This window comes from Marmota monax, unplaced genomic scaffold, assembly GCF_021218885.2.
Source record: "Marmota monax isolate L192 unplaced genomic scaffold, Marmota_monax_Labrador192_F-V1.1 WCK01_AAM20220418_F8-fsc00009, whole genome shotgun sequence".
Lineage (NCBI taxonomy): Eukaryota > Metazoa > Chordata > Mammalia > Rodentia > Sciuridae > Marmota > Marmota monax.
In genome coordinates, this window is record NW_026694710.1 from 9,988,403 (window position 1) to 10,007,606 (window position 19,204).

Sequence of the window (19,204 nt, forward strand, 5' to 3'; positions counted from 1 at the left end):
GGGTCCGGGCTGCAGCAGTTCATCATTTTTGAGTTGCTGCACTTAACAGAATCCAGCCACAATGGGGACAGTCGGATTCAAAAGCTGAATTCACCTTCCAGTCAATAGAATTCAGGCTGATTTTGTTTGAAGGCTAAAATTATAATCATGAGCTGCCCTGATAACAAGCAGCGGGGGGCTCCTTGAAATTGAATGGTGTAAACGCCAATGAATTAGGAAAACCAAAAGTCTAATTCTTCAGGAGGTTAACCCCGTCCTGTCCAATTCCCATTGGCTTCTTGGGCTTTGATAAGGGGACTGTTTACCAAGGTTATTAGCAGGTTTAGGAATTATTTTGCTTTTGTCCCTATTTTTCACAGATTCTATGTAGCACTACAGAAAGGAGGTTATGAAAGCTCTTGAGAGGAGGCGCGCGCGCGCACACACACACATACACACACACACACACAATGCATGCATACTCACACGCATACACTCACATGAGCCTGCATACAGATTTGCAAACTAATAGATTTGTAGAAACCGCTCTAATTCTACATCTTAATTGGATTTTTTTTTCAGTGCTGGGAATTGATCCCCGGGTTGCTCTACTACCGAGCTGCATCCCCAGCCCTTTTTCTGTTTCTTCTTTTGAGTTAGGGTCTCTTGCTAAGTTGCTAAAGCTGGAGTTAAACTTATGACCTTCCTGCCTCAGCCTCCCAAATTACTGGGATTATAGGCATGAGCCATTGCACCTGGCATTGACAGGACACTTTATACCCTTGTGAGTCTTGGATGTGCCTCTGTTCCCAAGGCTGCAAATGATGGCCTTATCTATGAAGACTCCTGAAGCAACCTTATTGACTTTCTATCCCTGTTTACTTTTCCCTGGGCGGGGCCAGAATGTCCTGTTCCCCAGAGCAGGAAAGTGGAGCCCAAAATAAGACACTGCAGAGACTCTCCTCAGAATGGGAGTTGTTCAGAGGGCACATGGCCCAAGAAGAGGGACTTGCCTTTGTGCACACCTGCTCCTGACCTGACAGAAAGGATAGGGCAGAAATAGAACAGGAGTGTAATGGTGGTCATTTAGAGTACTGGTTCCAGAATATTCTAAAGTGGGATAGTGATGGGTTTCACAGGTGTGAAATTTGCATCTCTTCAGGTCTCCAGTGGTGAATTAAAGTCTAATCTGCTTTATTTTGAATAGATTTTTTTTTTGCAGAACTTATTGGGGAAATATAGTTTTGAGGTCTGGCATAGTCATATTCTTCAAAGTGCTTTGTGATTCTCATTCATTCATTCAGCAAGGATTTCTTAAGGCCCTACTATTTGTCAGGGACTGTGGTAAAGGTTGCATATAGTTGATTTTTGGAATTAGAAGTCACACAGAGGCAGATCTTGTTGATCCAACCGAGTAAATGCACTTAGGCAAAGTCTAAGTACTAAGCAATAAGACAGAATTTCTTCTGGACCCCTAAACCCAAAACCAATTCCTAGAGGAGCAGTTTGGAAAAGTTTTTGGTCAGTGGCAGGTATCTCTGAATACAGCTAAGGCCACTTGAGTTAAGAACTGCAAAAGTCATTTCCATGGGTCCCTTCTGTAGGTATATCCCAAAGCAGATTCTTGTCACTTGTGACCTGGTCTACTACTTCATAAACACATTCTGCAGTATTTACTGGGAGCTTACCTCATCACAGGCTCAAGAAGAATGCTTCCATGATTGGGTCAATGGCCCTGAAATTCCCAAGTTGCACTCTCAGGGTGGGTACTTGGTAGCCTATGGGTCCAAACCCCACTCTCCATCCTAAGGGCATAGAGTTTGGAATCCCTTTTGATTCTCATTGGCATTCAAAGCGCTCCCATTCATTCAGCAGGTATGTACTGAGTGCCTGCTCTGTGCCTGGGATAAAAACTGAAGTCCAGCCCTCAGGGAGCTTCCACTCCATTGGGCTCTGCTAGTTTGTTCTCCAGAACTTCCTGACCCCCAGATTACAACATAAACACTGGAAGGCATGGCCTTCTAGGCCCCTGCTGACTGACCAGGCTGCAGGCAAGAACCCTATCACCTGCTCTTTAGAGACACCTGGTCTTCACTGGGGAAAGGGGAGTCAAAAGAGATGTGGTTCCAACTTAGACTCTGACTTCACAAGTCCACTGCTGTGAGGCCACTGTCTGACCCTCACATCGTTTTTTGCTGTTGGTTTTCATGGTTTCGTGGGTCAGGTGGGAAAGAGGAACGAGAGCACTCTCTGGCCAGGTGTGCACTCTCTGGCCAGGTGTGCACACAGGGGTCTCCTGGGTGGGCTGGAGGCCCTACCAGGGCCCCTGGGCTTCCATGGCAGTGTAGCACAGCCCGTGCTTGATGGGATGCATTCAGTAGGTACGAGGGCTCCAGGCTAGAGTGGCCCCTCCCCAGCGCCAGCTCCTGAGTTCAGCAGGGTCTGAAGCCCTCCTCCTTCTCTACCCACCCCTTCTGCTTCAGCCCAACCAGAAATGGGGAAGCCCAGCAGTCACAAAACACCAGTGCTCTGCACGTGGGCTGTGGCAGCTGCGTCCCTCCAAGGGGCTGTTGGTGTCAGGGCCGAGGAATGGGCAGGCGGATCACCTAGAAACCTTCCCAGCTGCAGGTTCCAGGTCTCCCGCCACAGTCGGGTGCTCAGGAATTTCAAGGGCACTGCTGACCCTGCCGGGCAGTGGAGGCTAGTGTAGACAAGGGCGTGGCCTCAGGGTCCCAGGCGCTGAGCGGTGATTTGGGGGCCAGCCTCACTGCTGAGCTGGAAGGCTAAAATCCCGGCAGCAGCCCGGCAGAACCCACCTGGGAAGTCTCTCAGGCGGACTCATGTTTTCTTGCGCTTAGCTTTTCTTTAATGCCATCTGCCCCCAAAAAAGAGAAAGAGAAGGTTTTGCTCAAAGTTGGGCAGAATGTTTCACAGCAGTTGCTTCTGCATCTCTTTAGATTTCATTTTTTTAAAAAAAAGTAATTTCTTTCCTGTTCTAAAAATTTAGGGATTGCATCAGGCCGTCAATGGCCTGGGATGGTATTACCACAAATTCAAGAAAAATTACGCCAAAGCAGCAAAGTACTGGTTAAAAGCAGAAGAAATGGGGAACCCAGACGCGTCGTATAATCTTGGAGTCCTGTATTTGGATGGCATTTTCCCAGGAGTTCCTGGGAGGAATCTGGTGAGCAGACTGGAGACCAGCACCACAGCTGGACAGTCCCCCTGCCCTGATGTGTGGATGGAAGGCGTCCTCTGGGCCAAACTTGGACTAGGCACCGGGAGGGGAAGGCAGGCCCTGTTCTCCAGGAGCTCAGAGTGCCCTTAGGAAGAGAGTGAAGAGCAAAGGCAGGCGTTTAGCCAGGTGCCACATGTGGCACGTGGAGAGGAAACACAGGGAAGGCCAGCGCAGGGTCCACGGAGGAAGGCGGCTGGAGCAGGGCGAGAGGAGGAAGTGACCCAGGCTGAGGGTGAAAGCTGGGACTGATCCTACTAGAAGCCCAAGTCCAGATGGGGTGCCCGTGTGAGGCCAGACCTCATGATAACGAAAGCCCTGGCGCCCTCGGTGCCTCTCAGCCCTTCCTCTGTGCCCCTCGTGGCACCGTCCAGGCCCCTGAAATGTCTTCTCTGATCGTGTCCATTTTATGGAGGAGGCAACTGAGGGTTGAGTAACTTGGAGTCGTGTGTGTAGTCGAGCCGGGGCCTGGACTCTGTGGGAAACGGAGCCCCTGTGTTAAAATCATATCCGTATGGTGACAATCCCCCCAGCTCCATCATATCCCACTGCGTTTATTGGCCACCCACCTACACCAGGCACGTTTCTGGGTAGTAAGGACACAGAGCAGGCAAAACAGTCCCTGCTCACATGAAGTTTCGCTTTCAGTAGGAGGGAAAGAAAATAAAATACCTGACCAAAGGGCAAGTGGAGAAAGTATTATGGGAAAGAATAAAACAGAGAAGGAGAGCCAGAGGGAGGACCCTGAGGGAAACTGTGTTTTAAGGGAGACCAGGGAAGGCCTCTCTGGTGAAGTGACAGCCTCCCAAAGGAGACCTGGGGCTATCAGGGAGAACATTCCAGAAGGAGGTCACAGGACAAAGGCCCCGAGAGAGAAGTAGGCTTGGTGTGCGAGAGGAACCGCAGGGAAGCCAGGACAGCAGGAGCAGAAAGCAGGACAGATGGAGAAAGGCCAAGCGTGCGCTGACCAGGCCACCTGACTCAGCTTTTGCTGGAACTGCTGACAGTCTTGGAGGGACATGCCAGGCTGCGACTGAAGAGCCTCCTCCTGGGTCCCAGCAGATACTGAAGACAGAGCAGGGTGGGAGCAGTTGAGTCCCAGCGAGAGGGGGCAGCGGCCAGCACAGGGTCGCGTCAGGGAAGGCGTCTACAGATATTCTGAAGGGCCAGGGGACAGGGTTTGCTGGTGGGCGGGGTGTGGGGCATGAGAGGTAGGGAGGTGTTTGGCATTTATTGAGATGGGAGAAGGGAGGTGGCATTGGTGGGAATGGGCGAGACTGGGGCTACCAGAGCTGGCCGGGTCAGGAGAGCGGATTGGAAGCTTATTCTTCGTGAAGCATCGGGGGCTAAGCCTTGCGACTATGGTGTTCTATTTAATTCTCACTCCAAACTTTCCCGCTAGGGACAATCAGCAGCCACATTTTACAATTGCAGAAAATGATGTTTGGAGAGATTAACTGAGAAGCCCAAGGCCACAGAGCTCATCAAGAGCAGAGCTGGGATTTGAACCCCAGTCGGCCCGCCTCGCGAGCCCATGCTTTTAAAAATAATAGCAAACTGCCTCCAAAAAATCATGTTAATCAGGGGAAGCTCGAACCCCCATCTAAGTGTTTGTTTTCTTTTTTCCCTCCGCCTCCGTCTGATTGCCCACGAGGCTGATATTTTTATGCATTGCAAATGTCTGGTGAGCCTCCCACACATCTGTGAGTGACGATTTTTTATTGTCATTTTCTAATTCTCACCTTCCTACTGGAAGTGCAGTTTTCGAACAGGAGTTTGAAGAAAGGTATTGAGCAAGGTTAGGAAAGCAAATGTTTGAATTTTCACCTGGTGTGACTCCTGATACAGTCTTGGTGGAGCACGCAGGGGTTATGTGAGGATCAAATGAGAAGGCAATGGTACCCTCCTTCACCTGTCGTTGTCCCTCCTGGCTAAACTTAATCAACAGAATAGCTTTTGGCGAGGTCATACATCCCGGAGGCTGGCTTCGGTGATGAGCTGTCTTCCTGGAACTATTGCTTGACCTGGTTTTCTCAAGTATCAGAAGTTTCAAGCCAGTGATAATATCGGACTTCAAGCACTGCACCACCTTGGCTTTGGTGAGACCAGCGCTGCCAGGGGACCTTTCGCTAATGGCAGTGACGTCTGTTTGTCTCTCTCTGCAGACTTTAGCTGGTGAATATTTCCATAAGGCTGCACAAGGGGGACACATCGAAGGGACCTTGTGGTGTTCTCTCTACTATATCACAGGCAACCTGGACACCTTCCCGAGGGACCCGGAGAAAGCGGTTGTGTAAGAGTCTGTCAAGTGTCACCCGTGACGGAAAATCCATGTCCTCCACTCACCAACCCTGAGAAGATGGACTTCCTTTTCTCTTCTTTTTCTTTCTTTCTTTTCTTTTCTTTTCCCTTCCCCTCTCCCTCCCTCCCTTTTTTGCATTTTTAAATTTATTTTTATTAATTATACATGCATGTAGGTTAAAGCGCCAAATTAATCAATAAGACCAAAATTTAAAAATTTCTAAATTAGAAATAAGAAAAAAATTTGACAAGGAAAGGCAGGGAATCCTGCTCGCTACCCACACCCCACCCCACCCCACCCCACCCCAACCTCTGTTTCCTGCTCCCTGGAGTAAATCACTTTCAATCTTTCATTCCTTCTCTACTTGCTTCTCTCTAAACAGCAGGCAGATTCCACTGTGCCTTGGTACAGGGGCTTTGTCTAGTGATGCCCCGGGGAGAGACAAGGCTGCAGCCCTCTGTGCCTCTTCCACCTCCCACTGTCCCACACGCTCACACGTCCTGCCAGCTCTCATCTTCCCAATGAGCATATGTTGGTGGTCAGCTCAGCATCAGAGTTCACATCATTACATCCATGTAAATGCCGTCAGTGGCTGAACCATGCAGAATATTACAGTTGCTTTTTTTTTTCTTGCAAAACTTTTCTGTTCTATACAACAGTAATTGTTTCTTATTGCTGTTTATTTGCTTAGCTGTATATTCTCATCACTTTGTAGGTATTTGATCTCCACCTCGATCTCTTCCAGATGTCAGTCTCCTCTCTCTATGTCGCCCTGTATTCTATTCAGTTACTCTTCTTGCCCACGTCTCTCCTGGAGTCTTTGTTCAGGACACGGCCATCACCCCAGAGCACCTTCATCACTGTTGTGGGGGTTTCCTTCCCTTCCATCTCTGTTGGGGGGGTTTATGTTCCCTCTGCTGAGCCCCTTTCTTCTTGCTCTGCACCTACATTTTGGAAGGATACATCCTATGGTAGCTTCCTGCACGATGGTGAGCAGGAGGCATTTTTGAGGTCTTGCATATCTAAAATATTGTCTAGAGATTGGCAAACGAGGGCCAGCAGCTGCAGTGTGGCTCTGTACCCATTGTTTGGCTCCTAGAGCAAAGAATGTTTTTTACAGTTGAAGAGAGTTGTAAAGCAAAGAAAAATGAATATGCAGCAGTGATTACCTGTGATCTTGCCTTTTATAGAAAAAAAAATTGTTCACCTCTCCTCAGGCCACTTGACACCCACAGCCTGGCTCTCCAGAAGGCTGTTTGCACAGCATAGAGTCAAACCCATCCTGACCTCAGCGCAGCATAGAACTTACCTTGAATGGTCTCGGAGCTCTTTATCATTGTCATGAAGGCTATCTGGTGTGGAACACTCATGTTTCATGAACTTTCTCATTATCCTTTTGTTATTGATTTTCAGTTTAATTCCCGTTGTGGTCTGAGAACATAGCTGGATGTCTTCAATCCTTTGACATTTGCTGAGGCTTGCTTGCTGACCAGGATATGGTCAATTTTGGTAGATGCTTTCCCGTCTCTTGAAAAAAAGAGCTGTGATTTCTAAATGAGTTGGTGCAATGTCTACCTATGTATCAGTACCGCAAGTTCATTAATTCTATTGTTCAGCTCTTCCATGTCCTTTCTGACGTTTTATGTTTTGCCATATCAGTTATTGAAAAGGGTTGCATTAAAATTCCCCAGGTGTGGATAGCTGTGTCTGTGTCTAGTTCTGTTGGTTTGGCCTCACATGGAGACACTTTACTTTCCTGGGCCACACAGATGCTGATTGTTTTGCCTTTCTGGTTGACCGCTTCCTCATTTATAATTTCTTTGTCTCGGTTGATGGTTCTTCCTTCATCTCTCTCTCTCCTTCTCTTTCTTTTCTGTTTTTCATGAAGTTACACCAGGTTTTATTGTTAAGAGTGTTATGTACCTTTTTCCCACTATTGCTTTCTATTTTGTCCTTTACTTTAAAAGTATATCTTTTGTAAGTAGCACATAATTGGGGTTTTGAACATTATTTCACAATTTTAGCTTTTAATTGGTGTATTTAGTTCATTTACATGTAATGTAGTTCTGGATATATTCGTTTTTAAAATCTACCATTTTGTTATTACTTCCTATTTGTCCCACCTAGTTTTCTTTCTTTGTGTCTTTTTTTTCTCTTTCCTATGTATTAATCAAGTCTGTTTAAATATTATTCTCTTCCCCCTCCTATGAGCTTGTTAGTTCTGCATTCTTCTGCTATTCTTTTAGTGATTTTAGTCCAGATTGGTTCATTATTAATATACCCCTCTAGGATACATTAGGGGACAGGAACAGAGTAAGAAAAACATATATTCATGGAAAGACTACTAGAAGTCTTGGTGGAGATTATTTTTTCATCTCGGTAGGCATTTTTCATTATGTATATTGCATGTCTTTCTTTCCATAAAAGACAAGCTACTGAGCGTTCATAACAAGGGGCACTGAGTGAAAAGCTCTCAAAACACATTTTCTTCACCTTCTTAACATTCAGTTCTGGTTTGTTGCTTTATAAAAATTCTAACAAGCAAAATATTCCCCAAGTGGGATTTATTGAGATCATATGAAGAAAAAAGTGATTATTTAATTTGCCACAGTTTGCATATTTTTTTCTTCCCGTTCCTTTTCAGATGGGCGAAGCACGTAGCTGAGAAAAATGGCTACCTGGGCCATGTCATTCGCAAAGGCCTCAACGCCTACCTGGAGGGCTCATGGTAAGCTCGGACCCACCTGAAAGTGAACTTCCTCAGCCCTGAACTTTCAGTCTGTCATTAGAGTCTTAGGAGATGGAATCTTAAAATGTAACTGAAAGAGCAATTTGCAGGGAAATCACAGCTTCCAGTAATGGTATTCTGAGTATCACGGACTGATTGGCTGTTGATTGGAAAACATAGCATTTCCATGTTCAATTATACACAAAAATTAGTTCTCTGGAGGGGTGGCCACGTTCATCAAGTTGAAAGACACACAAATGCATTGACTTCTCTTTCCTTCGAGTTTGTTCCTCTTGGCTTTAGCGTCTAGGGACAACACATGAGGGACCTTAGGTGAGATCTTCTTCTCTCTGTCAGGCCACAGAAAGTTCAGGATTTCTACCTGATTCATGGGACACACCTATAGTCCCAGCAACTGAGAGGCTGAGGTAGGAGAATAGCAAGTTTAAAGCCAGACTGAGCAACCAGGCAAGGCTCTATCTCAAAATAAAAAATCAAAAGGGCTGGGGTGTCATCCAGTGGTAGAGTGATCCTGGATTCAATGCCCAGTACCCAAACAAAAAAAACCGGCTCAGGCCACCTCCTTTCATAGATAGTTGACTATCTTCAGCCATGACCAGGAGCTGGGGATGCCAAAGCCGCTCACCGGTATCCAGTGTCAACCAAACAGATGTCCCCTCCTAGGCTTCTCAAGGAGCTGGCATGTCTCACCTGCCCTGTGAGTGATGAGACACTGAGGACAAGGACTTACAGACTTACCCGTTTCCACACTGTCGGTTCTCACACTGTCCTCATTTTCCTTTGGGCCACATTTGCTAGGCTGTTTTATTGCCTAAATGATCCGGGTATTTCTGTAATAACTAAAAAGGACATGCAAATCAGCAGATACCCCTCGGTCCACTGCCTCCAAGACATTAGGTGAGACCTACCATTGATTACACGCGGATCCAAGCTGTAATTAAAAATTAAAATATTCCCCCAAAGGTGCCATTTCCTCCTTGGGTCCATAGCTGGTCACGCACCCATCAGATGGCATCTCCGTAAGCAAGCGTCTTAAATTAGAGAGTGCAGGGAAATGAGCCCAGAGGGGAAAAAAATCACCAAATACAAATGTTTGTTGTTATCATCCTGTGAAAGTTTATTATCTGTGGCCTCACTTTGCACAAACAGAAAGGAATTTCTTTGAAGGAAATTACCTCTTCCCGACTGTAACTGTACCTTCCTGTTTTCCTGGAGTTTCTGTGGTGTCTTGCTTCCCGGGGGAATTTCAGTTCATAAAACTCCAGATACTTGACTGTAACTCATTCTCTCCAGCCTCCGCAGGAGGCTCATGCTCTCCGCTCCCCATAAGCTTCCGAGGGGGAACCAAATGCTTCAAGATACCCCTCGGTTTTTATGTGGGGTTTTCCAAAAAGGAGAGGAGGTCTGTACACACACACACACACACACATTCACACCTACATGCCCCCTTGCCACACAAAGGTATCTGACACTTTTTTTCCCCCCAGAAAAAGAATGAGTAAAAAAACCTGGTGAGTAGCTTGGCTTTCTTGCCTACTTTGGCATTTAACAGAAAGCCCTTCACTAGACAGCTGAAATTTTGCCATGAAGGGTTAGTTGAATGAAAATGCCTGTGGCTTGACTTCTGCCTTAGACTTCTCAGCTTCAATGTGGGCGTCCCACCCCGTCCCTTGGTATCGGGGAAGGAAAACTTACTACGTGTGTTTTGCACTGTGTGTGTTTTTGATTCAGTTCAGTAGGTTCTGCTGTGCACACTCACATGCAGGGGATGTCACCAGTCGGGGTTGGGGACGCTTGCTGTCCTTCTCCTCCATGCACCTTTTGTCACATGGCCCGCATTAGGTCTAGCCTCGGACCCTTTGCACCTGCTACTTCCTCTGCCTAGGAATCCTGCCCAGTCCTGGGATCACAGTCATTTTATTGTCCGTTGTCCGTGACTTGTGTCCCAGGGCCTCGCACATGGCAACGCCGGGGAGTGCTCAGAAACTACTGAACGAGTGGAGGAATGGAAGCAAATAGACAGAACAAGCCAACTCAGGGGCCAGGAGCAGGAGGTGGGGGCCCTGGGGATGGAAGGAGGAAGGCTGCTCTCTCACTGGGGAGCCCTAGGTCAGCTTGACAATGCAGTAGGGATAACAGGGCCTTGAGGGATGAATAGAGTTTCCTCTTAGCCACACAGGGAACAGCACTAATGGCAAGCGCATTGCAGAAGCAAAAGCAAAGAGGTAGGAACAGCCTGAGGAAGTGTAGAAAAATTCAAGCCATCCAGTTTGCCACTGCGGTGAGACTGAGAACCTACAGGGCAAAACCAAAGAAATGCTACTGGGTGGGATTTTGAATGGCAGGTGATACACTTTTTACTTGGTCTAGGAAGCAGCAGGGAGCCATTGGTAGTGTTGTGGAGGGTAGTCACTGACAAAGCCCATCTCGAAGATGTTTAAACCAAACAGCTGAGTGTGATGGCGACAGGAAGGGAGACCCTGAAAGGGGCTGGCTCAGACCCAGGTAAAAGGCGCTGAACATTGGAGCCAAAGATGTGGCATTGCCACTTGAGGGTTTTTTCTTAGGTAATAGTTGACACATATGAAATAATATGTGGTATGTAATAATGTGACACACAAGAGCACAACAATAAAAGGGACCCCTGTTAACTTTTCACCCTACCTAGCGGGGCGAACATCGAACATTGCCAGCACTGTTGAGGCCCTTGCGTGCCCCTCCCAGATTAACCCCCAGAAGTCACCATTGCCTGAGTCTTACTCATCCACCTCTTGGTTTCTGTATAGTTTTGCTATATATGGATATATTCCTGTGCAATGGATTTAGTTTGGCTTATTTCTGACCTTTATATTATTAAAATCATATCATATATAATCTTCAACTTTTTTTAGACTTAACATTACACTTCTAAGATTCATACATTTTGATGCCTGTACCTGTGGGTCATTCATATTCACTGCTATAATATGCTGCTATTTATTAATTTTATGTTAATGCATATTTGTGTTATTTCCCTTTTGCTGCTGTTACTGTTTTTTTTTTTCTCACTTTTTAATTTTTTTTTTCTTTTTAGTTATACGTGACAGTAGAGTTTGTTCGACATATCACACATTCATGGAGTGTAACTCCCCATTCTTATGGTTGAACATGATGTGGAGTTGCCTCTGACATGTAGTCATCCATGAACATAGAAAAATTGTGTCCGGTTTATTCTACTGTCTCTCCCATTTCCATCCCCACTCCCTTCCCTTCATTCACCATTTTGCAGTGAATTCCACTGAGACCCCAGGACTTTTCTAATCCAGTGAACTTCTGTTCTTCCCTCCCTACCCCCTTCTTGTGTGCTTGTTGTGCCACACAGCCACAAACATTTCTTAATTTCTTCTCTGACATGCAGGGAAGAGTTGCTCTTACCTATCAACTCAGGAGTGGGGCCTCTGAGTGGCAATGAATGGCACCTGGACAGCATTATGAGACAACTGTTTTCCAAAGTGGTTTTACCAAGTCACTGTCCTGCTCACCATCTATAGATTTCTGTTTCTCCATATCCTTGCCAATCCTGGTGCTGATGCTAAGAATGGTTAAAGGTAAATCTCAGCCTGGCTTCAAGACTTCAAGACTTCTTAGTATCAACAAGAAAAAACATCTAGTATCCATTACAATGAGAAGATCTTTGTCAAAATATGTTTGGGGCAAAGCGCATCCTGATTGCTTCCTGCACCTCCAGTCTCCAGCCCCTGCCCAGGGGTTAAATAGGAAATAGGCGTTTGCTGGCCTTCTCACACCACAGTGTGGCTTTTGGGGTACCATCTATTTTCCCTTAATAGAACAAAATCATCCATCAATGTCTCCGGCCCATCCCCCTTCTTCATTTTTGTGTGAGTGAATTTATTCTGGACGTTATTTTCAAATTACATGTGTCAGTTTGATGAGCTTCTGCCTTCCTGTGTTGTTCCAAGATTTATGTGGGGGAGCGTAAAGAGGAGCGTGATGGAAAAAGGGGCTTTTTGCTGGATCAGCGTAAGACAGAAGATGATGTTGTCATGCCTGAGGCTGTCCTCGGACACCAGCCGCCGCCGTTAGCAGGGAAAGGCCGGCTGTCCTGTTTCATTTCTCTCCGCCTTATGTGTGTTTTATCTGCGAGCTACTGTTTTATTGTGCTTTGTCTTAAATGTACCCAAAATACTTAACCCCAGAGGTTAGCAGCTTCTAGTGGACTTGAGGCGAGAGAAGTAGACATGCAAAGTTCCGGTTGAAAGAGATTCACCTTTTTGCAGTGAATTCCACCGAGACCCCAGGACTTTTCTTTTTTTCTCTTTCCCATCTGAACTGCCTGAGGCATTAGAAGAAAAGAGCACAGAGGAAATAACATAATTGTTCCAGCAACTGCTCAGAGGCATTCAAATTCACAATTCACAGCAAGGGGTCGAAGAATTGATTATTAAGACCTATCATTATAAAAGTGCTAGGAATGTCTGTCCAAGGTCTGAAAATGAGAGGGAAGCAAATGTGCCTCTCAATTCATTCCTATAAATCCCCTCCTTTCTTGCATTTAGTCCCCATCTTCCACAAAATTGTCTGTCTGGAAGACAATTCACTTGAGTGCATTGGAAATAAAACTTGAAGCTTGGGTCTTCTTCCTAAAGCTTGAAGAAATTAATGGAAGGACAGGAGTGTTTTGAGGTCTGTCTTTGGGCTTCCTGCAGTTATCAAGTGCTGAGTAAATGTTTGTTCCAGAATATAAGTGTAGAAATATCTGTAATTAATACTTTCAGGTGGTTTCTGTTGAAACACAGTTAAGTAGTGTCGGGAGGCTGCATGTGGGTCGGGCCTCCGCATCAGTGTCATGTCTCAAAGTTTTAACAAGCTGGGGAGTCTGGCCTGGGAAGCGTCAATCCCCCTTTTAGAGCCTACTCTTTCACTATATAAAAGTGGGTGGTGGTGACATCAGCATGCACAGGTCTGGGTGATTGATGCAGCCAGGAGGAGTTGACAGCAATGTTTTTAGACATCACATTTGGATGGATTTTAGTTTCTCCTTTGATGGAAAAGCTTGAGAATTCTACAGTATTTCCTCCCAGTCTATGTAATAATTGAACAATAGAAGTCTTCCTACGAAACCTCTCCCTCCTCTACTGCCAAGGTTACTTGAGAGGCAAGAGATTGTCTTACGAAGCTTCTCAAGTGAGCCTTCTGACAGTGTCAACCACCAGCTCCCACCCCACCCCTCAGTTCTAGCAGCCAGTTTGGCTGTTTTTCTGCTGTCCAAGAACTCATTGTGTGACGCTTCAGTAATCTGAGCCACATACTAGCTAGTCATGGCAGCTCAGGGCATTGGCCCAGTACTGGACTTTGGGGGACAGGTCTGCCCCATCTCCTTTCCTCAAGCATCCCTGGTAGAGACTGAGACACTAGTGGGCATTCATGTGTATGTGAAGAAACTTGAGGTTTTGAGATCTTGGGAACAGGGTTCTGTTATAAAAGGATAGGGACCTTCTGCAGGACCTCCAGGTGGTACCTCTTTGGTGTCAGGTGAGCTCTGAGGATTCTGATGCCCCAAAATGATTTTTGCAGCCTGTGTAACAAAGTCCCTAGGCATCTTTTCAGTGGTGTTTGCACCTGCAGTGTGGCCTTGTGATCTGACTGCCTGAGCAGGGGACACTGCTTAGGTGACCTTGTCTCTGTTAGCACGAGTCACAGCTAATTGGTCAGCCACCTTAGGTATCTCAGAGACTGGGAACTGACTCATTCAGAAGCCATGTGTCCCATGACCTGCAGCCTGTCTCACGGAAGGTCTGCCTGTCCTAATTTGATTCCCAGCCACCTCTGTATGTCTCCATGAAATGGTCTCCCAGTAGGTGCTTTGAGCACTGTAGAAAGGTGATTTCAGAATCTGTTACCTCATTTTCTCTCGCCCATCCTTCCCTAAACCAGATTCTGGGTGGGGCTCAAATTAAGAAAGCATCATTTGTGTCAACTACTTAAAATGAAAAACAAGCTTTAGAAATAACTACTTATTGTGAAAATCAAATTTTATGCACAAACTGGGTAACATAGAAAATTGAGGAAATCAGATAGATAAAAGGAAGAAATAGAAATTACTGCATTCTAACCATGAAGAGATAAGTATTGTTAACATTTGTTAGATGGTTTTTAGAATTTATTCTTCTACATATATGTATTTACAGGTGTATGCACATGTGCATATTTAATTCCATTTGTGTTTTGCAAAAGTGGGATGCAATTTTATATTCTGCCTTTTTGGGATGCTAATTACAAGGTTTTGCACAAGTATTTTCAATACTCTTCCATGACATTGTCTTTATTGGCCACATCTGAATGTGGCTGCACGAGGTTGTGACTTTCAGGTATTTGTTTCGAGTTTGCTTTGATGTAGCAGCTTTTGCCATCAGCCCTATCACAAACCCCTTGGCAACGGGATCCTTGCACATATCTGGTTTCTTTGGAATAAACCCCCAAGGGAGAGCAGTAGGCACAAATGGTGTGTGAATTCTCAGATTTCCTTCCTTGACCCCAGACTCACTGCAACCACTGGCCCTCCAGCGTGGGCACGGGAGTGCGTGCATTTCCCCGGGTCCTTGTCATTGTGCCATCAGTGAATCCTGTGCCCGACTTTCAACCGATGAAAAGTGGTCTCTCGTTGTTTTACACTTGCTCAGTCGCTACGGCTGTCGGGCATTTATTTTTCATGTGTTTTGGCCACTGTCATCAATCCCTTGTAAACTGCTTCTTCTTTGCCAAACTTCTAATGCACAACACAAGCTCAGCTTTAATTAAGCTTGTTCCGAATCCTAAGTCCTGTAAAGCCTTTCACAAAACAGGGGACTGTAAAGCCCAGGGTTTTTTCTTAATACCACTCATCTCCTCTAAGCGAGGAAGGAAAGATTCAAGGACCAAAGACTAATGGACAAGTCCCCAGCCAGCGTTCCGCACGCCTCTCGGCCAGTAGAGGTAGCTGTTGTACCAACTAGGTCCCCAGCCTTATCTGGGAGCTCAGCCTTTAAGATAGGAAATAAATCAGTGCATGCAGTATTTTTAACAACAGTATTTATTTAAAAAGAAAAAAAACTCATGATTTTGTGGTTTTAAAAAACTGCTTATTTTGTGCCCTCTTATGTTTGAATATAAAGCTCTCTGAATATTAGTAAGAGCCACTATATGAAATTTATTATTAATCATCTATTTTTAGGCATGAAGCTTTGCTGTATTATGTTTTAGCAGCAGAAACTGGAATTGAAGTGTCACAGACAAATTTAGCACACATCTGTGAGGAAAGGCCGGTAAGTAAATGGATTCTTCTGCAAGCAGAAGCTGTAAGGTTAAAGATAATGAATTAAGCTTTACCAAGGCAAAATTAGTCACTTGGCCAAAATATTAATGAATTAACTTTTTCTCTCTCCTTTACCTCTTAGGACCTGGCCAGGAGATACTTGGGTGTTAATTGTGTTTGGAGATACTATAATTTCTCTGTTTTTCAAATCGATGCTCCTTCATTTGGTATGTATAGAAAAAAACGGTGCTAACCTAAGCGTTAGAGGCTTTTAATCTTTAGTAACAGGGAACATCTAACAGCTTGGTGTGAAGTGTGATATTTCTAAACAATTAGGAATGAAAGTGAAAAATCTCTGCTATTAAGGCCCTGGCTAACCTGCTCTTAGCCCCTGCAGGGCACTCAAGCACCTTGTCCCACTCACCAGACCCACCTCCAAACCAAGAGAACGCAAAAGCCATCCTACTATAAAGGGACGCCCTGGCCTGTCATTTGCTTTTTGCCCTCAGATGTGTTCCCAGCCCTGTGCTCTGCTCTGCTGTCTGTGGGAGGGGGTGGCCACCAGGAATGCAGTGCCAGGCTCCTGTCCCAGGAGCTTCTGATGGGCATCGCCAGTGGTGGGCACCAGGGAAGGCTGCAGAGTGGGAAGAGGGGGGAAGCCCAGCTCTCTCTTCCCATCTCTCTGTTTTGCACCAGTTGTCTGGCAGTGGCCACATGTCCCATGGTTCCAGCCCCTGCCTAGTAACTCCGCCCTCTCTGGTCCAGCTCCCAGGGGACTGGGAAGCTCTGGGAACCTCACAGCCACCCCCACTTCCCCATCCTGGGGGGTGACAGTAGCTTCCTTCCATCTCCCACTTGCCTTCTGTCTCTTCCGGTACCCAGGCATCTACTTTCCCATGATAAAAATCCCTCTTTGGGCTACCCAAGGTGGATTCTGGATTTTCTGATTGGATATTGACTGACACCTATGCTCTCAAATGTGTTTCCTCAAAGTAAACATGAAACATGCGGCTAACGCAAAGCAAAGAGATATGAGACACATCAAACACAGCAGCAGCATTTCAGATGTGGAATAGAGGGCCAGGGACAACCTTGGCCGCTGGGCTGAGTTCGCTGTCAGAAAGTCTCAAACAGACCTGCTCAAGGGAGCTACCTAGAGTATGGAAAGTGTCTAGATAGGGTGCTCCAGGAAAAAAAAAAAAAAGAAAGAAAGAAAAGAAAACCTTTTTTGTTTTCTCCTGACACAGTAAGGAAACCTAAAAATATTCTGCATTCAAATTTTAATAGGATACACTCTGTTGAGTGAATGGCCCAGTAATTGACAACGTTAGCCTAAAATAAAACTGCTTGACAAGTGGATATGTTTTGCGTTCTGCAGCATATTTGAAAATGGGAGACCTGTACTACTATGGCCACCAAAACCAGTCACAAGACCTTGAATTGTCTGTGCAGATGTACGCCCAGGCCGCGCTGGAGGGAGACTCCCAGGTAAAAACAGCGAAGCCTGCTCTGAAGGCCCAGAGACCTAGCAGTCTTCTCTGTGTACTTCCACAGCATGATTTGGTCTTTGTCCATGCACGTTCACACGTCCTTCAGACAACTCCATGAGGACCTGGGGGACCTTGATTGAGCGCCTACTGTGTCCCCAAGCAATCCTATGGAGCTGGAGATTTTATACCTATGTCATAGTTAGAGCCACAGCAAGGTAATGAATTGTTCCAGGCCAGATAATCAGGTAGAAAATAGAACAGCCAGAGCCTAAACCTGGGTCTCTAGCTCCAATCCTGAGGTGTTTTCTACTGAATTCTGTCAAAATAACTCACAGACAGAAACTCAAGGATCTAAAAGAGTGGCTGTTACAGGATGTGCTTTCCATGTGCGATTGAGCTCAATATTTAAGTGACAGGACTTTTTCTCAATGACTTTTTTTTGAAACTTCTTATTTTAAAATCACTTTAGGCTTATAGAAAAGTTACAAAAGAGATTCAGAGCATCCCCATACACCTCCGCCCAGCTTCTTTTAACGTTAACATTCTGCATGGCCACCATGCCACTGTCAATATCCGTACCCACCCTTCAGACTATTTGGATTTCACGTTTGTCCACTGATACCCATTTTCTGTTCTGGGATTCAGTGCAAGGTCCCACATTACACCTAGTTGCTTTCTCATCTTTCATTCTCATCAAGTGGTTGGACATTTCTGTTTTTTCATGAACCCGCTGAGGTTGAGTGTTTGGGGCAGGAACGGTAGAGATGTCACTTGTCCTTGGCGTGTCACGTCAGGGCTGTGTGGTGTCAGTGACTCTCGTCCCTGGTGAGGTTAAGCGTCTCTGGTTTCTGTTAGGTTTCTCCACTGTAAAGTTAACGTTGTTTCATTTTTAATTTATAAATATCTTGGGGAGATAGTTTGAGACTATGCAGATATCCTGCTTGTCCTCAAAATTTTTGCCTATGAATTTTAACAGATGGTGCCGGCAACCACTATTAGGACTTGCCTCGTTCTCTCTCCGTTTGCTAATTGGGATCTCCCTGAGGATCCCAGGGCAGGTTTTTTTGCAGTGGAAACTGGAATAGTTTCCGACTATGCTCTGGAGTCAGATCACAGAGCGGAAGTAAGAGACTCATCCTCACCTTGGCTTCCCCCTCCCTTCTTTTTTCTTAGTGGGGATATTACATCGGAGGGGTTGGTCCCCAGGTTAAGATCCTACATCTCTCCACTCACAGCTGCTTGTGTATGGGGAGTCACTAAATCTCTGAGACTCCATTTCTCGTCTGTGGACTGGGAAGATAACAGCATCCCCTCCTTGGAGGTGAGGAATAAGTGAGGTGCTGAGCCCCAACACCCAGGATGCTAACTGGAGCGTGATCTGCTATTTCTTCTGGAATGAAGTAGAAGTTTCTGCTACAGGGATTTGTACAGAAACAAACTCCCTTAGATGATGTCGGCCATCATTTTAAATGAAGCCTGGATAATTTGTTTTTCATTTTTGATGATCATTTTTTTAGGAAGACAATGATACAAAAACAATAAGGGATAACGTATAAAGAAAAAAAATCAAAAGATCCTTCATTACGTGGCAGAGGCTTTTCCTTCTTCATGTCCTTGTGTCACTTCTGGTCCCTGCTCACTGGCACATGCACCTGCAAGGTGACCTCTAGTGTGCGCACCACTCGGACCGCCCTGTGGTTTTCTTCGTCTCTCTGCTCGCTGCTCTCAGGGGCCCCACATTCTGCTGAGCTGCAGGGCTTTCCCTGCTGCCGGGCGCTGCTGCCTGCCGTCTCTAGCTTGTCCACTGATTCAGCCCATCTGTGTCCCGTCCCGCCACGTCTGAGGCAATGCTTAGTGGCAGGGCACGAGGTGAAAATCAACCTCCTGCCTTCGTGGGGCTCAAGAGTCGACCCAGGGAGACGTGGAGGCTGCTTGCCAGGGGGCAGCGGCCACGCTAATGCTGCCCTGAGCACTTTCGTGACTTTTCACTTGAAATAATTTAGTTATATTCTGAGACGGCATTACCAAGGCACACGGTCCCAATGCCTCTACGGCTCCGCGATGGCACCCGCCGAGCTGCTTTCTGAAGCCGTTTTCTGATGGATGCCTTGCCTGAAATCCTGTCGGCCCTGGACGATTGAGTTTTGCAAATGGGACA

At 46.0% G+C, this 19,204-nt stretch overlaps 1 protein-coding gene across 3 annotated transcripts in view; it reads left to right on the forward strand.

Annotated features, from left to right (window-relative positions):
• The window catches only part of Sel1l3 (SEL1L family member 3), a 97,956-nt gene that overhangs the window by 67,546 nt on the left and 11,206 nt on the right, over positions 1–19,204 (forward strand). For all 3 annotated transcript variants that reach the window (XM_046423662.2, XM_046423664.2, XM_046423663.2), the window contains exons 15-20: positions 2,987–3,163; positions 5,380–5,507; positions 8,161–8,244; positions 15,476–15,566; positions 15,699–15,783; positions 16,935–17,044. In XM_046423662.2, the coding sequence (XP_046279618.1) occupies positions 2,987–3,163; positions 5,380–5,507; positions 8,161–8,244; positions 15,476–15,566; positions 15,699–15,783; positions 16,935–17,044 (675 nt within the window). The remainder of the gene's footprint in view (positions 1–2,986; positions 3,164–5,379; positions 5,508–8,160; positions 8,245–15,475; positions 15,567–15,698; positions 15,784–16,934; positions 17,045–19,204) is intronic.